The 19,994-nt window shown below is 36.9% G+C and overlaps 1 protein-coding gene across 1 annotated transcript in view; it reads right to left on the bottom strand.

Moving 5' to 3' along the window:
- ADAMTS20 (ADAM metallopeptidase with thrombospondin type 1 motif 20) overlaps positions 1 to 19,994 on the bottom strand; it is a 209,356-nt gene that overhangs the window by 11,057 nt on the left and 178,305 nt on the right. The window contains 6 exon segments of the mRNA XM_050749368.1: positions 4,199 to 4,290; positions 9,626 to 9,759; positions 10,301 to 10,392; positions 10,480 to 10,574; positions 10,772 to 10,901; positions 11,609 to 11,806. Of these exon segments, the coding sequence (XP_050605325.1) occupies positions 4,199 to 4,290; positions 9,626 to 9,759; positions 10,301 to 10,392; positions 10,480 to 10,574; positions 10,772 to 10,901; positions 11,609 to 11,806 (741 nt within the window).

Below are 19,994 nucleotides of genomic sequence, written 5' to 3' on the forward strand. Positions count from 1 at the left end.
GTGTGATGATATATTCAAAGTGCTGAAAATAAAAACTGTGCATCAACAATTTTTCAATAAGCAAATCTATCATTAAAAAGGAAGGCAAAATAAAGACACTCCTAGATTTAAAAAAAAAATGAGAGGACTTCTTGCTAGCAGATCTACTTTACAAGACATACTAAAGGAAGTTCTTCAGGCTGAAATCAAGTAACACCAGACATTAATACAAATCAACACAAAACAATCAAGGGTACTGATAAAGGTAATTATGCAGATAATTATACAATATGCTATAATTGCTTATGTCTTCACTTTTCTTATTTTAACTGATTTAAAAGCAATCGTATAAACCAAGGTATATATAATTATATTATTGACCTGTAATATATAGACGTGTAACATATTTGACGATAAGGGGACAAATAAGAGAGGTGGAAGCAAAGCTGTTTTAGAGTTAGGAAATGACACAAGATGATAAGTCAAATCCACAGGAAGAAATAAAGAGAACCAGAAATACTAAATGAGAAGGTTTATGTAACCAAGTCTATGAATATATAATTGCTCTATCTTCTCTCATATTATGTAAAAGACATAAAATTAAGTTAATATAATAACAATATGTTGCAAGTTTGTTGCCTTTATAAATGGTATATGTGTAACAAATATAGCAGAAAAAGAGAAGAAACAGGTCATTTATAGTAGTACTGTCTTTATATTTCACTGGAAAGATAGGAATGTTCAATAGTAAAATGTAAAGTACATTCTGATAAGACATATACTGTAAGCCTTTGAATAACCACTAAGAAAACAATTCAAAAATAATGAAAAAATTGAGGAAATTAAAATGTTACCCTAGAAAACATTCACTGAATAAAAAAGAAAGCAGTAAGGAGGAACAGTTGAACAAAGACAACATGAGACATATAGAAAACAAAAAGTAAAACGGCAGATGTAAATCCAGACATAGCAATAGTAATGTTAAAGAAATCCAATCAAAGGCAGTAATCCAACAAAATACTCTATAAGAGACATTCTTAAGAGCCAAAGATATAAATAAGTTGAAAGTAAAGGGATGAAAATATATATAGCAATTCTAACAGAGCCGAAGTGGCCACACTAATATCAGATAAATTAGACTTTAAAACAAAAACATTACTGTAGATAAAGACAAATATTTTATAATAAAAAGGTCAATATGTTAGGAAGTTATGACAATTATATATTCATGTACAACAAAATCTCAAAATAAATGAAGCAAAACAAAGTACATAAAAGATTGAATTGAGAAATAGACAATTTAAAAATAATAGTTGTAGAATTTCAGCAGATAGAACAACTAAGCGGAAGATCAACAAGAAAGAAAGAGTTGAACAACACTATAAACCAATAAGGTCCATAGTCTATAGAACACTTCATCCAACAACAACAGAATGCACATTCTTCCCAAGAATGTATTGAAGATTTTCCAGGACAAACTATATGCTATACCATAAAATAAGCCTCAATAAATTTAAGTAAATAAAATAACACAGAGCGTGTTTTCCAGTCACAATAAAGGTTGAAATCCAAAAAAGAAAATTTGGCAAATTTACAAATACGTAGAAATCAAACTCCACACTCTTAAATAACCGATATATCAAAGACATAACTATAGATAATAGAAAATAAAATAAATTAAAGGAAACACACAACATACCAAATATTTTGGGATGCAACAAAAGAATTGATTAAAGGAAAATTTATAACTATAAATGCCTATATTAAAAAGGAAAAATAATCTCAAATCAATAATCTACCCTTTTACCTTAAAACACTGGAAAAAGAAGAGCAGAGGATTATAATGGAATACCATGAACAATGTGTGACAACCAATTAGTTAACTTAGATAAAACAAACAAATTCCTAAAAAGACATAACTACCAAAACAAATTCAAGAACAGCAAAAATTTGAATACATCTATAATAAATAAATAAAGTAAACTGGTAATTAAAACAACTTTCACAAAAAGCCCAGGCTCAGATGGCTTTCCCGGTAAATTCTACCAAACATATAAAGAATACATTTTTCACAAACTCTTTCCAAACAGTACAATAGGAAAAACCATGTCCCACTACATTCTATAAGGCCACTACTTCTGTGATACCAAAATGAGACAGATATCACAAGAAAAACAAAGATACAACAATCTCTCCTACAAATATGAAATATTCTCGAAAAATACTAGCAAACCAAATTTAGCGATATATGAAAATAATTATACACCACGACTAAGTGGGATTTATCACAGGAATGCAAGATTGTGTTTCAACATACAAAAATAAATCAGTGTGGTAACACTCTATCCAGTAATGGACAAAAGCCACAGGATCTTCTCCACAGAAAATCCAACATCCTTTTATAATAACACTTAAGCTAGAAACAGAAGGACATGTCCTCAACCTGATCAAGGATATCTAGAAAATACTCTTAGCTGACATACTTAACATACACATGAAACTAACATACTTGCTGCTGAAGGACTGAATGCTTTTTGCCTAATATCAGAACACAAGGATGTTCACTCTTGCCACTTTTATTCAGTATTGTACTAGAAGCTGTAGTCAGGGCAATAAAACAAGATAAAGAAATAAAAGGTATCTAGATTGAAGAAGAAGTAAAATTATCTTTATTCGCAGATGACATCACTGTGTATAAAGAAAATCCTAAGAAATCTACTGTTACAACTAATAAATTAGTTCAGCAAAGTTGCAGAATACAAGATCAATCCATACAAATAAAGGTCAAAATTAACGATTTATTTGGGCCCCAGATTTGGGTTCTCCTTACCAACAACTCTACCTGTCAAAGCCTTCTTACTGTTGAGCTGGAATCCACTGCCCTATTAATGCCTCCTGGAGGAACACACATGACCTCATTCCTCTTTCATGGTATGTAGTTCTTTAAATATGTAAAGATCATTACAATTATCTCCCACTCTTTTCCTGGCTACCTTCTCCATTTTCCTTAGTTGACATGATTTAAACCCTTCTTTCTTTCCTATGATCCCCTCCTACTCCTAAGTAGATTGAAAATGATCTTTTACAGATAGAAATTTTAAAATAACTGTAATGTTTCAGTATCAAATAAAAATAAATCCTTCCATCTTGCTATTTTGTCTTGTAACCTTATGACTATATTAGGTTGTTTATAAATCACTCCCTGCTCTAAAGGAGTCATACTGAACTCATGCTGGGTGAATAAAACACCTATGTCTTTTCATGTAACATCACCACATTCTGTTTGAGTTTCTGGACCTAAGTTAAGATGTATAGATTTATCCAGGCTTTTATTCATTTCAGCCTGTAGTTCCAGTGTCTCTTGATCTCCTTTAAGTTCTCTAACAGAAAATGTCCTCTCTTCCTAATATAAGCTTAACTTCAATGTCATATGATGAAAATTATAAACAGAATAGTCTAAGAAAAGAGGTCTATGACAAACTATTAACTACTTCTCTTCAAAATCATACAATATAGTAATTACCGCTTGTCTTAGGTAGTAGATTTGATTCATATATTCCATTACCAATGAGTCACCTAAAAGTGCTATATTCATCTAGCTTACAATCCTTCATCTTACCATAAAAATATTGTTTTCATTATCTATGTAAAATCTCTAGTTAAAAATGTGAGAGTAAATTTTCTTCTAAGAAGCATGCTCTATATTGGAAATCATGGAAATGACATAAGAGCATGTGAAGAGAACTCTGGAAATAAAGGATAAAAGCAAGAATAAAAATATGAAAATGTATTCAATATAAATTTTACCAATAATAGACTCTCATTTGGAGGATGTTACAGACCTAGGAAGCTATTAGAACTGATGTCAGCAGAAGTGTATGAAAGTCACATGCTTGTGATCCGTTCCTTTGCCTTTTGACAAATATCTATTCATTTCCATGGACTAAATGGAAAGATGAAGAAACTGATAACATATTATGGAAGAAGAAATAGAATCTGTTTAAAATTATTGTTATACCTTTTAAACAAACCCAAAATTGGCAAAGATGCTTTTCCTCCAAAGGTTATCTATAACCTTTGAAACAAAGTGCATATATGAAGCTTTGCATTTCTATTTACTTATGTTTATTGCAATATTCTGGTTAAAAAAAAATAAATGAAGAGAAGCTATAATTTTTTTTCACAATGAAAGAAAATTAATCAAACAAATATGAAATACCTGTGGGCATCTGACAGCACTGTAGCAATCTCCAGCTGTGGCAAATGGAACTGCATTTCCAAATATTGTTTTGGAAAAACGAAGGTCTGTAGCTAGAAAATAATAAATAGAAAATAGAAACTAATAAATGAAACTCTTTAGCATGGAGACAATAATGCAATCTTTGTCATCAAACACAGAGTTTTCATATTACTTACTTAGTAAACATACATATTTATATATTAATTTTAAAATTTTAAGCACAAATGCCACAATTCTAGTGTATAACATAGACTAGGCTCTCAATGAATAAATTTTGTTTAATACAAAAATGTTCATATCATAAATTTCCCTAACAAATGGCAAGCATATTAGTAATTAAATAGAAGATTTAAAACTAAATAAATGCATTATTACATTTGAAGTCACAGAATATCTGAAATAGATAAAGTGGGGTCAGAAGCAAAATCACTGGAGAAAAAAGGTTATGTAAACATAAATGACAAAACAATAAAATTGAATGCTTATAGACAGCATATATAAAAATTCATTTAGGTAATTCAAAATCTCTCCACAGAGAAAAATCTCTCCACAGGAAACCAGGAAGCTTTCCATGGTTTACCAGAGCCAGCGTGTAACAAATAGTGAGAGCCAACTGTGTGCATCTCTTCCCAAGCCCAGGTACAATGAGGTCATGTTGGTAGCTTATGATTGGTCATGGCGGGAATATATACACGATGTATATATTAGTGCCTAACACCACAAATCAGACTTTTTCTTCCCTGGATAACTGGTCGTCATTCATCTGCACACCACTATCTATTTGTGGCATTTGTGGGTTAGGCTGGGAAAGATCAGAGACACAACTTTCAAAGCATCTGTTGTTACTATCTCCAAAAGTATGTCAATCAACAGCCAGTTTCATCAGCCAATTACACAATGATGACTCATAAGTATATATGCAGTTCACTTGACTCTGATGAGTTACAGAACATATATCAAACTCCTATTGAGCATCATTACTTGGATGACCCACAGACATCTGTCATTTAACATATTCAAAGCTAAATGAATTACCTTTTTCTCCAAATTTATTTGCCCTGGTCTATTTCCCATTTCACTAAACTGTATTGCCATCTGTCTTGTTATTTTAGGAACCTTTCTAAACATTCCATGTCACTAATTCCCACACCCCTTCTATCAGAAAATTCTGTAGTGTCTACCTCTTTAATATTTCTCAGATGGGTATCCTGACCCATGTTTCCAGTACTCATCACTTTTTATCTGAATTGTTACATTAGCTTCCTAATCATTTTTCATGGATACAATTTGTTCTGCCTCCAACCAACTCTATTCCTTCCTCTGCATATGCCTTTACGCTTTTATTCCAATGGCTCCTATAACTTGCAAGATAAAATTCAAATGGATAGTTTAGTATACACTGTTCTTCACGATCTGCTCCCTGCAAACTTCTCTAATAAGCTACCATCCCCCAACCTACATTTGATTTATGTTTAGACAAAACTAGACTGCTTTTTACTCTCTGATACCACCAAAATGCTTCTCCCTTCCATGCTTTTGTTCATGCTTCTCCCTCCTCCTAAAACTCATTTTTTGCCACTTTTGTTAACTCAAAGTTGTCTTGAGATTGTTCAAACTATCTGTTCCTATAAACCTCTTGAGAAAAGCAAGGACTTTCAATTCAACAGATACTTATTTACAATATACTTTGCATTGGGCAGTATTATAGATATTGTGAACACAGCAGTGGGTGAAACAGAGGCCAATGGAACCTGAGTCTTACCAGGAAGAGACAAGTTATAAAACAAATATTACAGTATGTTAGGGGTGATACTTGCTATGGAAAGAAAATAAAGCAGAGAATAGAATGGGGAGGAAGAGAATTTAGTGGTGGAGAGTGGTTCTGGATGGCCTTATTTAGAAGATGAATTTCAGCAGAGACCCAAAAGAAATGAAGGGGTAAAACATACAGACAGCTCCAGATGAATGTTCCTGGCAGATGCAACAGTAAGCGGAAAGGCCTTAAGATGGGGGCATACCTGGTGTGTTCAAGGAACAGCAAACAGGCCACTGTGTCTATAGTAGGAGTGATGAGGGGGGTCGGGGCAGCAGAAAACTGAGAGGGAATAGAGGTGGGAAGGTCATGTTGACTTTTGTTGACCAGTGAAAGGCACAGTTCTGTCCATAACAGCACGCACATTGAAAATTCACCTGACAGAAGTTGATGCTGAATTACATGTGGGTGTGGAAGAAAGGTAGAAGTTGAAGGTGTTGCTAGGTTTTAGCTAGACTAAGTAGACTATTATTGGTGGCATTTACTGCAGTGGTAAACATTTGGGTTTGAGGAGCAGGTTTGGCAGGAAATATTAGAAGTTCAGTTTTGGATACATTGAGTGTGACATGCCTATTAAACATTCATATGAATATGCTGAGTAGACAGTTGGATTTTGGAGTTTAGGGTAGCAGTCCAGGTTGGAAATGTGCATTTGGGACTGTCATTTAACAGGTGGTACTTGAAATCTATAAATTTAATGAGATTCCCAAATAACAATTGAATCCTACAGCTCCTCAACATTCAGAGTTGTAGAAGATGAAGAATAACTTGCCAAGTCGAGAAACTGAGAAAGACAGGAGAAACAGGGGTCAAGAAAGGCGCAAAACCACTAGAGGATGGTGTCCTGGTATACAAACGCTGCTGCTGAATCATGTAAGATGAAAAACAAGACTTTATCATTGAATTTAGGGAAACAGGTTATTGACGACTTTGATAAGGACTGTTTCCTGAAGCGATATGAATAAGAGATTGATTAGAGTATAGCATGGGGAAAGAGAAATTGGAGAGTACAAATTATAACTCATTTCAGAAATTTTACTATAAATGAACACAGAGAAACTGGACAGTGGCTGGAAGGGTAAAAGTCAAGATTATTTGCTCATGATTATGATGAAAGAAATAACATGTTTCTCTATGAAGAATTTAAATGATTCAGCAGCAGAATTGAGGATGTGAGGGAGATCATGAAATATGCTGAAATAATGTTCTTGAGTAGGTACAAGGCACTGAGTTTAGAGGACAAGGAGCAGGATTTGCCTTGGATGGGAGCATGAAGAGTTCATCCAGAGTAAACAGGAGAAAGCAAAGGAGATAGGTAAAGATTCAGGTAGGCGGGTAGATATGGAAGTGGGAACTTGAGCAATTCCCTTCTGTTTGTTCTTATTTTCTCTGTGAAATAGCGAGCAAGATCACCAGCAGTGAGTTAGTAGAATGGAGGTATTAAAAATGTTGAAATTCAAAGCTAGAGGAGAAAGTATAAGTTAGAAAAGTAGGAGAGAGAATGGACTAGGGAAATGCAATAGAGTTACTTGGCAGTGCCAAGGATCCCTGTAAGCTTAGTACTCATGGGTTTAAAATAGTATCAGTCAGAAGGGCTGGTATTATTTGCCACATTCAGTTTTATGCTACAAGCACAGAATGGGTAGGAGGTTTAATTTAATCAAGGCTGGATTTTTACTATACAAGTTTGAGGAAGAAGAAGAGAGGAGCTGAAACTGTATACATTTGATATTGTATGCTCCGGGCCCAGACTAATGCCTGGCAAAATGGCAGCTTTGTTAAAAAGCAGCCTAGTTAACAGCAAATAAGCTACTGAGTGCCTATTAGAAACTTAGAGTGCTAATAACATGCTTATAACCATACACATTATTAAATGATAACCAATATTTATACAGCATGTACTCTATCAGGGATGTCCAATCTTTTGGCTTCCCCGGGCCACACGGGAAGAATAATTGTCTCGGGCCACACATAAAATACACTAACACTAAGAATAGCTTATGAACTAAAAAAAAAAAAAAATCACAAAAAAGTCTCAAAATGTTTTAAGAAAGTTTACAAATTTGTGTTGGGCCACATTCAAAGCCGCCCTGGGCTGCATGAGGACTGCAGGCTGTGGGTTTGACAACCTTGTATTATATGTAAAACAATGACTAGATACGTTACAAATATCATCTCTTAATCATCACCAAATAAGAACAAAAAAAAAAAAAAGAAAGAAAGAAAAAGGAAATGAAGAAAAAACCTTAGTGGTAGTTTCTCATTTTACACATGAGGGAACTGAGGCTTAAAGACATATCACAGCTGATCACCAACATCACACAGCTGATAAGTGAAGATGAAGAATTACACCCAGACAGTCTAGAATTTATAATTGTAACCATAGTAACATAATGCTTCCACACTGTAGTAGATGGCGGATATTCAGTAAATCATAGCCATTATTATTAATAATAATGGTTCATAATTATATGACTATAATTTATATATTATGTATTCATGCATATGCTGTCTTAAATTTTTTTCATTGCTTTCTATGACTTATGCACCATGCTAGGCACTGATGATTCAATGGCAATTGAGATGGAGCCTCTGCTAGTGAAATGCACTTTTTTGCCTCTTCATGTAGATATGTAACTTTCAAGATGGCAGGCTGCATTTGCCTGGTGTATATTAAGTTCTATAAAGATGTTTTGACTTGATTGTATTATAAATTATTTTCTAGAAAAGCAATATGATGTATAATCTAAGGTCTGTGAGTAGGACTTTGTTTTCCTTAATGCCAGTTACTAATTGTATGAATGGAACAAGTTGCTTAACTTCCATATTACTTATAACATTGTGATGTAATATCTGCCTTAACTAATATAAGAGTGTTAAAAAGGTCAAATGAGATAATGTATGGGAAAATACCTGATAAATTATCATTTGAAACTAATTTAAATGATTACTTTAAACCCTGCAAAAACGTTCCACAAGTAGACTGAGGATATCAACTTTCTTATCCTTAATGTACCTGAGGATTTTAAGGTAGAGGATTTTATCTTGGAAGGGCAGTATCTTACTTGTCACTGTCATTACATTTTTATTAAGAGTCCCCAGCTGGGAGCGGTGGCTGACGCCTGTAATCCCAGCACTTTGGGAGGCCAAGGTGGGTAGATCACCTGAGATCACGAGGTCGAGACCAGCCTGACCAACACAGTGAAACCCCATCTCTATTAAAAATACAAAAAAGTTAGCCAGGCATGGTGGCATACGCCTGTAATCCCAGCTACTCGAGAGGCTGAGGCAGGAGAATTGCTTGAACCCAGGAGGCGGAGGTTGCAGTGAGGCAAGATTGCACCATTGCACTCCAGCCTGGGCAGTAAAAGTGACACTCCGTCTCAAAAAAAAAAAAAAAAAAAAAAAAAAGTCCTCATGGTGCATGTCATTGCAGAGGAAGTATGTAGCTAACTGTTTTTTAAAAAGTAAGCAATTTTTGCACAGTGCGAGGTCCTTCTTTGTACCCTGGCTACCATATATACCAACATATTGTTAGACATTCATAAGCAAATGGAGGCTTTTTGATTCTAAAATGTAGATTGAGCACTTACTTTTAATTTGCATGGAAGTGAAATCAATTCTTATTTTGCTGAAAACAGTGTATCCAGCAGCTAGGTGTCCATTGTCACATTCGCAGTCTTCCCTCCTACTCCCATTAAAAGGACATTGATATGGATTTTTTAGTCTGTAACAACATTGGAATATTTTAGTATTAGATGCGGTTACTAGGCCATAATGTAGATTATCTTTGGGAATAGAAAAATAAAACACACTCCTGCTCTTCAATATTATAATGTCAACAAGTTAAGAAAGAAGTAAAAATCACTTTAGGTGAACCTACAAAATTCTCAATGAAACATCTAAGAAGAGTTTGTAGAAAAAAAATTCAACTGCAATTCTTCTAGCTTTTATTACTGGAATTAGTTTGATTTTATGAAAATGCACATAGTTCTTAAATTCTTCCCTTCTCCATGTCTGACTTCTCAGCCACAGTATTCTTAGTCAATCTCTCTGTCAATAGTCAATATTAACAGTACAGGTTAATATTCAAGCCTTTATTTCTGAACAGGCATTAACAATATCTGGTTTAGGTCCTAACATGTCTACCTGCTCCTACATTATTTTTCTCACATGTAAGCTATTCAAGTATCACTCTGAAGGCTAGAAGTTCCAATTCTCTTGGAAGATCATGAAAATGCTCAGATAGACCAACACACATCTCATACCTAAAGCCATACACTTCAGAAAAGTTTTCTTCACCTTGGACCAGTGTCAAATATTCCTTAGGGTTCTCCAAGTGCATGTCTGCACAATGAATCTAAAGAAAAAACGTAAACATCTAGAGAAACTTTTTCCAAAGTCAATGATCAACGTTAAAATAAAATAGGAACTGTTTTCATAATACCTTTATTATTCTTCCCTTAATGTTAAGGTAATAGTCACCATCCTTTCTAATGTGGTTTTTCACTTGAATTTCTTCGCAGGTGGTAAATGATTTACCTTCAAAGACAAATCAACACAACTTAACACAGAGCAAATTACAAACACAGCATGAACCTAATCATAGAAATATTGCTACACTCTGATTATCTGACGCTTTGTTTTGTGGAGTGTGCAACTACTACAGATATTTATTTTAACTGAAACTTATTAGAAACCCTTAGGTATTAGGTAGAGTTTTGAAGTCTACTACTTACAGTCATTGGCATAGCATTTCTTTTGAGCACCTGGTTTTAAATGATTTAAACATAAGTCACTGGACAAACCATGTTTGGTAACGCATTTCACTTGTCTCTTCATTATCCCAATTCCACAAGTCACTGAGCACTGCGAACAGAGTAAAATTTGAAGGTAAACTATATTATGAATCGTAAGGCCAGAAAATCCAAGTCTCGTTTTCTTAGACCAGGTATTTCTGTAGCACACTGAGGGTCAGTAGTGGCTAGATCCACAGAAGACACAAAACTATGCCGTTGGCTGGAGAGTCCCAGGTGGGAAAAATCCTTAGGCATGAGCCTGAATCTATTATTTCTCAGTTACTGGCTTCTTCTCATTCATTTTGTGCAGTTAGCAACGATACATTGTAAATACTTAATAAACATTAGTCAGTGATGGTAATTAAGACTATCTCATTAAGTTATGTGCTAAGTTTGCAAAGTGATATTTACTTACTTTCTATCAATTCAATTGGAAACAGAGTATGATATAAATAACTTTTATTACTCATATGTCATATTTATTTACTTCTTCACTTAACCAATACATATTTCTTAAGCACTTACTCAAAGTGCAAGCCACTGTGCTAAGTCCTCTAAGGAACAGAAATAAGTATGAGTTATGGTCTCCGCTTTAAGCAAGTTATAGCAAGCATCAAACAAGAGATAAGATATTTATATAAATAACTGATAAAGTGGTTTTTAGACAATAGTGGTCTGAAGCAACTCTGAGGATCTAATTAGACATACAGATTACCAGATTTCCCACACCTAGAAAGTCTTATTCAGAAGTTTTAAAATTCATAATTACACACCGACCTTGCTCCATTTTCCAACTTTCCAAGTGGCCAAATGCAAACAGCTGTTAATGCATTTGTAAACCTGAGAGGAAGGCACCACAGGGCATTCTTGATAGACTATAGGCTGAAGTCGATGGAGCTTATGTTTCTTAGTAGATGGGATCCCAGTGCAATATGTAATCCTTTGTCTGTAAGTAAATCCACAGTTGTTTGCACACTGAAAAATACATAATTAAAAGAGAAGAAAATGTCATTAACTTTAGCCAGGGCTTAATATTTGTCAGATGCTTAATATACATTGTGCTGTGTCATTTCCACAATAATCCTATTTAATTAGTTTCATTTACAGATGAGCAAGCATAGGTTCAGACATGAGACAAGTTTCCCAGAGTTGTACCAACAAATGAAAGAAACTCACATTCAGGCTAGATTTTCTGCCTGTAGTGCCCGTGTGTGTGTGTGGGTGTGTGTGTGTTTTAATTACATTACCATCTTAACTGTATGAAACTGTATCTCCCAATAGGCACAGCTTTGGAGGAATAAAACATATTGAGGGTCCTTACTGGAAATAAAGGGTGTCTATTAGCCTTAGATCACTGGTAACAATGTATAAGTTAGCACCCATGTATCTTCATAGATATAATGTAAGGTCTAATAACATTTGACTAAAATAGGTAAATGATTTATGTGTAAATTAAAGCCCCAATCCAAAAATGGGCAAATAGATTTCTGCTTTTAGCAAAAGTGGAGTAACAAGGAATAGATTTACCTTATAACTTAAAACAACAAAATCATCTAGACAAAATATATAAAACAACGGCTTTTAAGAAACTCAACCTTAGATAATAAAGAATAGTAATCCATGACAGATGAGAAACAAAGTGACACTATAAAATCATTCCAGCTTACTGCTTTGAAAAACTTTCCAAAGGGGGTGGAGCAAGATGGCCAAACAGGAACAGCTCCAGTCTCCAACTCCCAGCGCAAGCGACACAGAAGACCGGTGATTTCTGCATTTTCAACTGAGGTACTGGGTTCATCTCACTAGGGAGTGCCGGACAATCAGTGCTGGTCAGCTGCTGCAGCCCGACCAGCGAGAGCTGAAGCAGGGCGAGGCATCGCCTCACGTGGGAAGCGCAAGGGGGAAGGGAATCCCTTTTCCTAGCCAGGGGAACTGAGACACACAACACCTGGAAAATCGGGTAACTCCCACCCCAATACTGCGCTTTAAGCAAATGGGCACACCAGGAGATTATATCCCAACCCTGGCAGGGAGGGTCCCACGCCAATTGAGCCTCCCTCATTGCTAGCACAGCAGTCTGTGATCTAACCACAAGGCAGCATGGAGGCTGGGGGAGGGGCGCCCGCCATTGCTGAGGCTTAGGTAGGTAAACAAAGCCTCTGGGAAGCTCCAACTGAGTGGAGCTCACAGCAGCTCAAGGAAACCTGCCTGTCTCTGTAGACTTCACCTCTGGGGAGAGGGCACAGCTAAACAACAACAAAAGCAGCAGAAACCTCTGCAGACGCAAACGACTCTGTCTGACAGCTTTGAAGAGAGCAGTGGATCTCCCAACACGGAGGTTGAGATCTGAGAAGGGACAGACTGCCTGCTCAAGTGGGTCCCTGACCCCTGAGTAGCCTAACTGGGAGACATCCCCCACTAGGGGCAGTCTGACACCCCACACCTCACAGGGTGGAGTACACCCCTGAGAGGAAGCTTCCAAACCAAGAATCAGACAGGTACACTCGCTGTTCAGCAATATTCTATCTTCTGCAGCCTCTGCTGCTGATACCCAGGCAAACAGGGTCTGGAGTGGACCTCAAGCAATCTCCAGCAGACCTACAGCTGAGGGTCCTGACTGTTAGAAGGAAAATTATCAAACAGGAAGGACACCTACACCAAAACCCCATCAGTACATCACCATCATCAAAGATGAGAGGCAGATGAAATCACAAAGATGGGGAAAAAGCAGGGCAGAAAAGCTGGAAATTCAAAAAATAAGAGCGCATCTCCCCCGGCAAAGGAGCACAGCTCATCGCCAGCAACGGACCAAAGCTGGATGGAGAATGACTTTGACGAGATGAGAGAAGAAGGCTTCAGTACATCAAACTTTTCAGAGCTAAGGAGGAATTACGTACCCAGCGCAAAGAAACTAAAACTCTTGAAAAAAAAGTGGAAGAATTGGTGGCTAGAGTAATTAATGCAGAGAAGGTCATAAACGAAATGAAAGAGATGAAAACCATGACACGAGAAATACGTGACAAATGCACAAGCTTCAGTAACCGACTCGATCAACTGGAAGAAAGAGTATCAGCGATTGAGGATCAAATGAATGAAATGAAGCAAGAAGAGAAACCAAAAGAAAAAAGAAGAAAAAGAAATGAACAAAGCCTGCAAGAAGTATGGGACTATGTAAAAAGACCAAATCTACGTCTGATTGGGGTGCCTGAAAGTGAGGGGGAAAATGGAACCAAGTTGGAAAACACTCTTCACGATATCATCCAGGAGAACTTCCCCAAAGTAGTAGGGCAGGCCAACATTCAAATCCAGGAAATACAGAGAATGCCACAAAGATACTCGTTGAGAAGAGCAACTCCAAGACACATAATTGCCAGATTCACCAAAGTTGAAATGAAGGGAAAGATCTTAAGGGCAGCCAGAGAGAAAGGTCGGGTTACCCACAAAGGGAAGCCCATCAGACTAACAACAGATCTCTCGGCAGAAACTCTCCAAGCCAGAAGAGAGTGGGGGCCAATATTCAACATTCTTAAAGAAAAGAATTTTCAACCCAGAATTTCATATCCAGCCAAACTAAGTTTCATAAGTGAAGGAGAAATAAAATCCTTTACAGATAAGCAAATGCTTACAGATTTTGTCACCACTAGGCCTGCCTTACAAGAGACCCTGAAGGAAGCACTCAACATAGAAAGGAACAACTGGTACCAGCCATTGCAAAAACATGCCAAAATGTAAACACCATCGAGGCTAGGAAGAAACTGCATCAACTAACGAGCAAAATAACTAGTTAATATCATAATGGCAGGATCAAGTTCACACATAACGATATTAACCTTAAATGTAAATGGACTAAATGCTCCAATTAAAAGACACAGACAGGCCAACTGGATAAAGAGTCAAGACCCATCAGTCTGCTGTATTCAGGAGACCCATCTCACACGCAGAGACATACATAGGCTCAAAATAAAGGGATGGAGGAAGATTTACCAAGCAAATGGAGAACAAAAAAAAGCAGGGGTTGTAATACTAGTCTCTGATAAAACAGACTTTAAACCATCAAAGATCAAAAGAGACAAAGAAGGCCATTACATAATGGTAAAGGGATCAATTCAACAGGAAGAGCTAACTATCCTAAATATATATGCACCCAATACAGGAGCACCCAGATTCATAAAGCAAGTCCTTAGAGACTTACAAAGAGACTTAGACTACCATACATTAATTATGGGAGACTTCAACACTCCACTGTCAACATTAGACAGATCAACGAGACAGAAAGTTAACAAGGATATCCAGGAATTGAACTCATCTCTGCAGCAAGCAGACCTAATAGACATCTATAGAACTCTCCACCCCAAATCAACAGAATATACATTCTTCTCAGCACCACATCACACTTATTCCAAAATTGACCACATAATTGGAAGTAAAGCACTCCTCAGCAAATGTACAAGAACAGAAATTATAACAAACTGTCTCTCAGACCACAGTGCAATCAAACTAGAACTCAGGACTAAGAAACTCAATCAAAACCGCTCAACTACATGGAAACTGAACAACCTGCTCCTGAATGACTACTGGGTACATAACGAAATGAAGGCAGAAATAAAGATGTTCTTTGAAACCAATGAGAAAAAAGATACAACATACCAGAATCTCTGGGACACATTTAAAGCAGTGTGTAGAGGGAAATTTATAGCACTAAATGCCCACAAGAGAAAGCAGGAAAGATCTAAAATTGACATTCTAACATCACAATTAAAAGAACTAGAGAAGCAAGAGCAAACACATTCAAAAGCTAGCAGAAGGCAAGAAATAACTAAGATCAGAGCAGAACTGAAGGAGATAGAAACACAAAAAACCCTCCACAAAATCAATGAATCCAGGAGTTGGTTTTTTGAAAAGATCAACAAAATTGACAGAACGCTAACAAGACTAATAAAGAAGAAAAGAGAGAAGAGTCAAATAGACGCAATAAAAAATGATAAAGGGGATATCATCACCGACTCCACAGAAATACAAACTACCATCAGAGAATACTATAAACACCTCTACGCAAATAAACTAGAAAATCTAGAAGAAATGGATAATTTCCTGGACACTTACACTCTTCCTAGACTAAACCAGGAAGAAGTTGAATCCCTGAATAGACCAACAGCAGGCTCTGAAATTGAGGCAATAATTAATAGCCTACCAACCAAAAAAAGCCAGGACCAGATGGATTCACAGCTGAATTCTATCAGAGGTACAAGGAGGAGTTGGTACCATTCCTTCTGAAACTATTCCAATCAATAGAAAAAGAGGGAATCCTCCCTAACTCATTTTATGAGGCCAACATCATCCTGATACCAAAGTCTGGCAGAGACACAACAAAAAAAGAGAATTTTAGACCAATATCCCTGATGAACATCGATGCAGAAATCCTCAATAAAATACTGGCAAACCAGATTCAGCAACACATCAAAAAGCTTATCCACCATGATCAAGTGGGCTTCATCCCTGGGATGCAAGGCTGGTTCAACATTCGCAAATCAATAAACATAATCCAGCATATAAACAGAACCAAAGACAAGAACCACATGATTATCTCAATAGATGCAGAAAAGGCTTTTGACAAAATTCAACAGCCCTTCATGCTAAAAATGCTCAATAAATTCAGTATTGATGGAACGTACCTCAAAATAATAAGAGCTATTTATGAGAAACCCACAGCCAATATCATACTGAATGGGCAAAAACTGGAAAAATTCCCTTTGAAAACTGGCACAAGACAGGGATGCCCCCTCTCACCACTCCTATTCAACATAGTGTTGGAAGTTCTGGCTAGGGCAATCAGGCAAGAGAAAGAAATCAAGGGTATTCAGTTAGGAAAAGAAGAAGTCAAATTGTCCCTCTTTGCAGATGACATGATTGTATATTTAGAAAACCCCATTGTCTCAGCCCAAAATCTCCTTAAGCTGACAAGCAACTTCAGCAAAGTCTCAGGATACAAAATTAATGTGCAAAAATCACAAGCATTCTTATACACCAGTAACAGACAAACAGAGAGCCAAATCATGAATGAACTCCCATTCACAATTGCTTCAAAGAGAATAAAATACCTAGGAATACAACTTACAAGGGATGTAAAGGACCTCTTCAAGGAGAACCACAAACCACTGCTCAGTGAAATAAAAGAGGACACAAACAAATGGAAGAACATACCATGCTCATGGATAGGAAGAATCAATATCGTGAAAATGGCCATACTGCCCAAGGTTATTTATAGATTCAATGCCATCCCCATCAAGCTACCAATGTGTTTCTTCACAGAATTGGAAAAAACTGCTTTAAAGTTCATATGGAACCAAAAAGGAGCCCGCATCTCCAAGACAATCCTAAGTCTAAAGAACAAAGCTGGAGGCATCACGCTACCTAACTTCAAACTATACTACAAGGCTACAGTAACCAAAACAGCATGGTACTGGTACCAAAACAGAGATATAGACCAATGGAACAGAACAGAGTCCTCAGAAATAATACCACACATCTACAGCTATCTGATCTTTGACAAACCTGAGAGAAACAAGAAATGGGGAAAGGATTCCCTATTTAATAAATGGTGCTGGGAAAATTGGCTAGCCATAAGTAGAAAGCTGAAACTGGATCCTTTCCTTACTCTTTATATGAAAATTAATTCAAGATGGATTAGAGACTTAAATGTTAGACCTAATACCATAAAAACCCTAGAGGAAAACCTAGGTAGTACCATTCAGGACATAGGCATGGGCAAAGACTTCATGTCTAAAACACCAAAAGCAACGGCAGCAAAAGCCAAAATTGACAAATGGGATCTAATTAAACTGAAGAGATTCTGCACAGGAAAAGAAACTACCATCAGAGTGAACAGGCAACCTACAGAATGGGAGAACATTTTTGCAATCTACTCATCTGACAAAGGGCTAATGTCCAGGACCTACAAAGAACTCAAACAAATTTACAAGAAAAAAACAAACAACCCCATCCAAAAGTGGGCAAAGGATATGAACAGACATTTCTCAAAAGAAGACATTCATACAGCCAACAGACACATGAAAAAATGCTCATCATCACTGACCATCAGAGAAATGCAAATCAAAACCACAATGAGATACCATCTCACACCACTTAGTATGGCGATCATTAAAAAGTCAGGAAACAACAGGTGCTGGAGAGGATGTGGAGAAATAGAAACACTTTTACACTGTTGGTGGGATTGTAAGCTAGTTCAACCATTATGGAAAACAGTATGGCGATTCCTCAAGGATCTAGAACTAGATGTACCATATGACCCAGCCATCCCATTACTGGGTATATACCCAAAGGATTATAAATCATGCTGCTATAAAGACACATGCGCACGTATGTTTATTGCGGCACTATTCACAATAGCAAAGACTTGGAATCAACCCAAATGTCCATCAGTGACAGACTGGATTAAGAAAATGTGGCACACATACACCATGGAATACTATGCAGCCATAAAAAAGGATGAGTTTGTGTCCTTTGTAGGGACATGGATGCAGCTGGAAACCATCATTCTTAGCAAACTATCACAAGAACAGAAAACCAAAGACCGCATGTTCTCACTCATAGGTGGGAACTGAACAATGAGATCAATTGGGCTCGGGAAGGGGAACATCACACACCGGGGCCTATCATGTGGGGGGGAAGGATTGCATTGGGAGTTATACCTGATGTAAATGACGAGTTGATGGGTGCTGACGAGTTGATGGGTGCAGCACACCAACATGGCACAAGTATACATATGTAACAAACCTGCACATTATGCACACGTACCCTAGAACTTAAAGTATAATAATAATTAAAACAAAAAGAAAAAAGAAAAACTTTCCAGGTCTTGGCACAATGAAAGGAAGACAGCAGAGTTCTGACCGGTAGTGTGTACATACCTGTGAGGACACCAACCAAAGTGAGGCAATTAACCAACCAAAAGGCTTAGAAGTTACTTTTTCTAATGATCACACAGAACCAAATATAGTGCCTATTCCCTCCAGCTAGACTGGAAAACTTAAATACATGAGGAAATTGGTAAAGTACTCAAAAGAGTCTTGCCACAGTAGAGAGGAACAGTTAACCCTAGATTAAACAATATACTGGTCTGCCTAACAAATCTTAAGTGCAAGGCAAGAGAGGGTCAAACTGCTCTCCAACAAAATAAATGCAACCCAGAACAAAACTCAAAATATATGTATAGGAATAAAAAATAGTCACCAAAAAGGTAAAATTCATGGCTGACATGCAACAGAAAATTAATTGGCATGCAAAGAACCTGGAAAATAAGACTCATAATGAAGAAAACAACCCGTGTATCAAAACATCCCTAGAGGGGTGACATCTGTGAAAATGGAAGAATAAGGACATCTAAAAATTCTCTCTTCTATAACGGCAGTGAGAAAATGGGCAAAATTTGCCGGATCAGTTTTATCAGAACTCTGGAAACTGACCAAAGACTTGCAGCAATCCAGAAGGCATTTATTCAATAAACATGGCTTACTCTTGGTAAGAAGAGCAAGTTCTGTGATGGTTTAACTTCCTCTATGTCCATCCTCTTCTTTCTAGCTCCATGGAAACCTTTAAAATCAACAGCCCTGTAATTATGGTGAAACCAGAATTCTGGCAGCCACTGGAGGGGAGCAGAACAGGTTTGGGCATCATTCAAAGCCACATTCCTAGAGAATTGTCATGATTTGAACTGTTTAGTGATTTTCTGGAAGACCCCACTTGCAAGAATCTCTTTGTTTGACCTGACTTGCTCAGTTCTAAAAATCTAGGGACATTTGTTGCGCTCAATGAAAAACCAGTGTTTAACTTTGCAGTTTCCAGGATGCCGAAAAACAGTTGGAGCAACAACAGGCTAGCCAAAAAAGCTTAAAAGGAAAAACTAGGGAATAAGATGTTCATCAGAGCTTTGAAAAGCTCCATTGTATTAATGAGATCTAGATGGCTGTGAACGTGCATCAGATTGCACACATGTCCAGGTCTGTCTGCAAGCTCAGGAAGCATCTGAGGAGGGCCTGCAGCCTCTCCTCCAGCTGACTTCAAGGCTCTACACAAACAGAAAGTTAGGATTAAGGAACTGTTGTCATCTACCTGATGAGTGTTGAAGGCCACACCCTACTCCCAA

The sequence above is a fragment of the Macaca thibetana genome, chromosome 11 (assembly GCF_024542745.1).
Source record: "Macaca thibetana thibetana isolate TM-01 chromosome 11, ASM2454274v1, whole genome shotgun sequence".
In the NCBI taxonomy this organism is placed as follows: Eukaryota; Metazoa; Chordata; class Mammalia; order Primates; family Cercopithecidae; genus Macaca; species Macaca thibetana.